Consider the following 5,878-nt stretch of genomic DNA (forward strand, 5'->3'; position numbering starts at 1 on the left):
AAATAAAGAAGCTGCTTGCCCTGATAGGTTAAAACATAGGTGGGAGGAGTAAACAGAACAGAATGCTGGGAGGAAGAGGAAGTGAGTTCAGACTCTACAGCTCTCCTCTTGGGGGCAGAGGCCTCAGAGAGACATGATGCTCCACTCTTGCGGGCAGAGGCAAGAGCTCTGCTCTCTGAGGCACACGTGATGAAGCTCCCACCCAGGATGGACGTAGGCTAGAATCTTCCCAGTAAGCGCACCTTGGGGTGCTACACACAGATGATTAGAAATGGGCTAGTCCAGGTGTGAGAGTTAGCCTAGAAGAGGCTAGATAGAAATGGGCCAAGCAGTGATTAAAAGAATACAGTGTCCGTGTAATTATTTCGGGGCATAAGCTAGCCATGCTGGCGGCCGGGGTGCTGGGGACGCAGCCCCGCCGCTCATATTACTACACTTATGGCCAGATGTCTCTACTAGAAAGTTTTAATTTGATATTTAAGAAACAATTTCTTACTCTATACAGCCTGTTCTAAGCATAATCAATGGTCATATGAGAAAGGAATTCATGACTGTCATGCATTTGAGACAGGGACTTGCTGTATAACCTAGGGTGGCTTCCAACTTAAGGTACTACTATGTTAGCCTTCCCAGGGCTGGGATCACAGGTATGAGGCAGCACTGTCTAGCTCCCATTATCACCACTTAATTTCTGCCTTAGGGTTGGAGAGGTAGCTCAGTGGTTAAGAGTAATGGTTGTTATGCCAGAGGACCTGGGTTCAATCCCTAAATCTTAAATGGTGGCTCACAAAAGTCTGTAACTCCAGTTCCAGGGCATTGACATCCTCTTCTGCTTCCACAGGTACTGCTTTCCTGTAGTTTACAGACATATATGTAGGAAAACAGCAATGCACATAAAATAAAAATAAATAAATATCTAAATTATTGATTCAGATTTATAGTATGTATATTAGGTAAGCATGCATGACTAGAAAAAATAGTAAAGTTACTGAAAAGAGAAGACAAACCTGTTGATTTTATGATACAGCATATTTGGTTTCCCTTAATCTTTGTATTTCCCAAGGAACATAACTAATCTCTCTCTTAAAAGATTCATAATGAAGAGTGCACCCAGCCCTATGCTACTGTCTTGCTGCTTGAAGTTTAGTTGTGAAAACTGCAATATGGCTTGGTGTGTGTGTGTGTGTGTGTGTGTGTGTGTGTGTGTGTCTGTCTGTCTGTCTGTCTGTGTGTCTCTGTGTGTGTGTATGTGTGTGAGATTGAATGATTGATTGAGACAAGGTCTCAATTATAACTATCCCAGGCTGGCTTCAGACTGTGGCATACTTCTTGCCTCAACTCCTGTGTGTTGGGATTGTAGGTATGTATCTATGTTCATTTTAGGATTCCATTTTAAATGATCTTAATGTTTTACAACTTAAAATTGTTTCTTCATATTTGGGGCAATTTCCCCAGTGAAACGAATAAATAAAATTTAATAGTTATTTTTAAAATAGCAAAATTGGACAGGGATATGGATTTATATTACTTCTGTAGCAGCTCTCAAGATAGTGAATGGGGTCAGTCATAGGGCCCCCTCCTTTTTTGTTTCCTGTCTCTCAGAGGTCACCATCTTCATTGGTTAATTTTCTTGTGTTTCAAAACTTCTTATATGTTTTGTCCCAGTATCACCAGAGTTGTTGTTTCATATGTTTTTCTATGTTTGTTTGCTCCAGCTAGGTGAGGACATGTGGTCTTTATTACTCCGTTTTGACTGGAAGTTGAGTCAGTTTATTTAAGTGGTTTATCATTTCTTGAGCAGTCCTTTATTTGATAACTGCACTTTTTATTCTAGTGCAGTTGTTTGGCTTTTTCTGTATAAAGGTGCACAACTGTTGCTTGTCTATTTGTTTTGTTTTAAAAGTAACTGGCAGCTGGGCAGTGGTGGCACACAACTTTAATCCCAGCACTCAAGAGGCAGAGGCAGGCAGATCTCTGTGAGTTCAAGGCCAGCCTGGTCTTCAAGAGCTAGTTCCAGGACAGGCTCCAAAGCTATAGAGAAACCTGATCTCAAAAAATAAAAAAAAGTAACTGGGTAGTACTTTAAAGACCTAGCCTGTGAGGACCTGTTTATTAAGGGCCCTGAGATTGGGCTATCCTTATGGCTATGAATATTCTCTACTGCACATGCTATTACTGATGCCTTTACAGCCTGTGAGTTATGACCCACTAATGTATTTTACAAATCATAATGAAAAGTGGACACGCTTGGTTGTAATATATCCATGAACTAATCAAGAATAAACATTTCTGTGATATTATTCTGAGTTACATCTGTGGAAATCACCAAGCTCCATCTTTATGCGTGTCTCATGCAGAAAGGCCAAATTAGTATAAAATTACAGGAATATCCATGCTCTTGCTATATACTATTACTTGTTGTTTTAAAAAAGTATAATACTTTCATTAATTCTATGAGAATTTCATTTGGTGTGTTTTAGTCATGATTATTTCCACTCCTCCCTGATCTATCACCCACATTCTCACTCCCCCAACTTCATGTACCCCCTTTTAATAACCCGCTGAGTTTAATCTGTGCTTCCAAATACTTCTGGGCATAGGGACATCCACTGGAACATAGTGGACTTACCAACGGCCACATATTAATGAAAACTGACTCTCTGTCCTCCAGAAGCCATCTGCTGTCAGTTAGTCTTCATGTGCTCCTTCTTCCTCCATGTTGGGATGTTGACTGGCTTGGCCTTGGGCAACTCCTGGGCAGGCCACCATGTCTTCTGTGGATTCACAAGTGTAGCAGCCCTGTCGAGGCTAGAAGATATTGTTTTGCTTCTGGTCTCCTCAACGTCTGGCTCTGTCTTTTCTGCCCTCTCTTCAATGATGGTCCTTGGGCCTTTGGGAGCTACTTTCTTTTAAGGCACAGAATATTATCTAATATTAGCACGGTTGTCAAAGACTTCTGAATAAACTATTTACAGTTACATAGATACAGTGTTTTCAGAATAGTTTGTAAAGAATGTAGTTTAACTTGCCAGTGTATGGTTCTAAATTTATTTCTTGTATGTGATCATAAATTTTATTTAGAATTCCATAGCAGCTATTTATTTGCATTGTTAAGTTAGAATTCAGATGATCTTGGCTTTCCAGATATTCTTTGTTTCTTGTAAAATCAAAGAAAACATTAGACTTCAACTTTCTTTCAAAAGATTCTTTAAATGTAGTCAGATTATTTTAGAAACATATTTAGTTATCCTTGATAGTAATGATCAGAGAGAGAAAAAGAGAGATCTTTGAAATAAATAAAGTCAGCCCATCCTTTTTTATTTCTTCTACTGCTGGACACCCCATTTCTTCCCAGGTAGCGGAGCTGCCAATTCCAGGCCCTCTTCCTTTTCTGCAACCTATGCACTAAACTAATGAGCAGTAATGGCTGAAAGTTAGTGAGAAATATGAGAAGCCAAAGAAGATTCTTTCTGGCCTGGTTTATTTGAACCTGGTTTATTTAAAACTGAGTAATTAACATCAGAATAAGGACTCGACCACATTTTCCATGCTAAATCCAGTCTTTGGTTTTTTTAAAAAATGTTTTCCTTACTATTTTATCCTGTCTTAATTACTACCAGTTATGCAAATACTTGAATTTTGAGTAAAATGAAAAGGGGATTGTAAACAGCATGGACTCTTTTTATTGGAATATATTCATTGCGTGTTAATCTATTTCTTTCAAGTATATCATGTGCTTTGACCATGTTCTCCCTTCCTCCTCTCCTGTTAGTTCTCCATTTCACCCCTTCTGATGGGTCTTCTCTTCCTTTAGTTTGTTTTTCATGTCCATGACTTTATGTATCTATGTACTATCTAGGATCCATAAATGGGAAAAAATGACAAAAACAAATGGTATTTGTCTTTCTGAGTCTGACTTATTTCACTTAATAGGATGATTTTTAGTTGCATCCATTTTCCAGCACATAACATACTTTCATTCTACTTTATTACAAAGAATTGTATATATTGTATATATATGCCATAGTTTCTTTATCTATCTATCTGTTGATGGATACCTCAGTTTATAACATTAATTTTGCTATTGTGGATAGTATATATTTGGAAAAAAATCAAGTCTTCAAAGGGATTTAATAAATGTAAATATGTTAAGTGCCGTCATTGTTGTTAGTTGAATACATCTTTTTTTTTTTGTCTTTTTAGGGGAAGGTGGTTCTTAACACTGTATTTTTCTTTTTTTCAGCTACTAACTCAGGATTGTTACCCCCACCACCAGCACTTCCTCCAAGACCTTGTCAAACACAAGTAGGTCACATATTTGATTTCTGTAAACTGTTGTCCTACCACTATGCTGCTTTGCAAGGATTAATCACTACATTGGAGTCGTCAAACAATTTCTGGATTAAGAAAATAGAGAGAAGCTGATTTCTCTGAATTCTGGCAGCTTCACAGGTTGCTGTGGAAGTGGAGTTTCTTTAGTATGCTACCAGCCATACTTTCAGTTCTGGTTATTGACAGTTGCATGAAGTTTTTCTACACATAGAGAAGTATAAGGAGTGTGTCTGTAATTGGAGTTAGCATACTCCATTTGGAGTATAATTAGTCTGTATAGTACATGCAGCCAGGGCAACTGTATATTCAACAGCAGTTTAGGAGCTATGTTAATTTCACATATTCTAAAAGTAACCCTTAGCATGGGGTTAGTGCTGTAGTTTGGGTCTATGGTACTTTTTTAAGGATGTTATTTCCACTCAGATTTAATAAATTGAAATAGCTAGAGAGGGACAGTGTGTTTTACCTGTAAATTAATTGTGCCACTTTGCCTGTGCTACAATAGCCTTCAACATCAAGAATTGTAGAAGGAGCTGCGGGCAGGCCTGCTTTTCATTCCACCCAGCTCCCACATGGCTAGCTTAGCCCCGGAAATGATAACACAGAAACTGTATTCTTTTAAACACTGCCTGGTCCATTATATCTAGCCTCTTAATGGCTAATTCTCACATCTTGATTAACCCATCTCTAATAATCTGTGTAGTACCATGAAGTGGTGTCTTACCGGGAAAGATTCAGCATGTCTGACCTGGCAGCTGGCTCCATCGCGTCTGACCTCACTTCCTTCTACCTAGCATTCTGTTCTGTCTACTCCACCCACCTAATTTTCTGACCTATCAGATGAAGCAGTTTCTTTATTAATTAACCAATGAAAGTAACAGATAGACATATGATCTTCCCATATCATTTCCCCTTTTTCTGTTTAAACAAAAGGAAAGGCTTTCACTTTAACATAGTAAAATTACATATAACAAAACAGTTATCAAACAAGAATTACAGTTACATTATTTATATCTACTTTATCTTTTATCATAACAATGAAAAACTATAACTATCTACCTATTCTTCAACTCCATCAAAGACTCCAGAAGGATACAATATTACCTAAGCAAAAAAAAAATAAGCAACTTCCAAACTCTAGAAATGACAGAGACATCTCGCTGCCTGGACAGTCACCCAAAGTTCCTCTGTACCGTTGGGGCATCCATCTTTGGCCTACAGGCCCATAGTATCCAGCAGACTTTTTCCATGAAGCAGGAAATTTCAAAGACAGATCAGTCACTATCTGCTGTGTCCTGAAGAATGTCTCACAGACTCTTTCATGAGTCAGGAACCTCAAAAGACCATCCACCTTTAGGCAAGTTCAGCAGTCCTCTCTCTGCGGATTTGCTTTGTCCAGTTTATGCAACAGTCCAGGCAAGAGCAGTTTCTTGCCCAAATGGCTATCAAACTCCATAAGGAGCCTCTTCGATGCCCATCTTCCTCTTGAAGTAGATTGGTGCTGCCAGGAGCAGACATGTCTCATTGTCATGAAAAACCCTAAGTT

General features: G+C 38.6%; 1 protein-coding gene across 6 annotated transcripts in view; it reads left to right on the plus strand.

Moving 5' to 3' along the window:
• Positions 1–5,878, plus strand: part of Reps2 (RALBP1 associated Eps domain containing 2) — a 286,698-nt gene that overhangs the window by 216,373 nt on the left and 64,447 nt on the right. For all 6 annotated transcript variants that reach the window (XM_005358777.3, XM_013350570.2, XM_013350569.2 and 3 more), the window contains one exon: positions 4,244–4,305. In XM_005358777.3, the coding sequence (XP_005358834.1) occupies positions 4,244–4,305 (62 nt within the window). The remainder of the gene's footprint in view (positions 1–4,243; positions 4,306–5,878) is intronic.

Source organism: Microtus ochrogaster, chromosome X (genome assembly GCF_000317375.1).
Source record: "Microtus ochrogaster isolate Prairie Vole_2 chromosome X, MicOch1.0, whole genome shotgun sequence".
Classification (NCBI taxonomy): Eukaryota; Metazoa; Chordata; class Mammalia; order Rodentia; family Cricetidae; genus Microtus; species Microtus ochrogaster.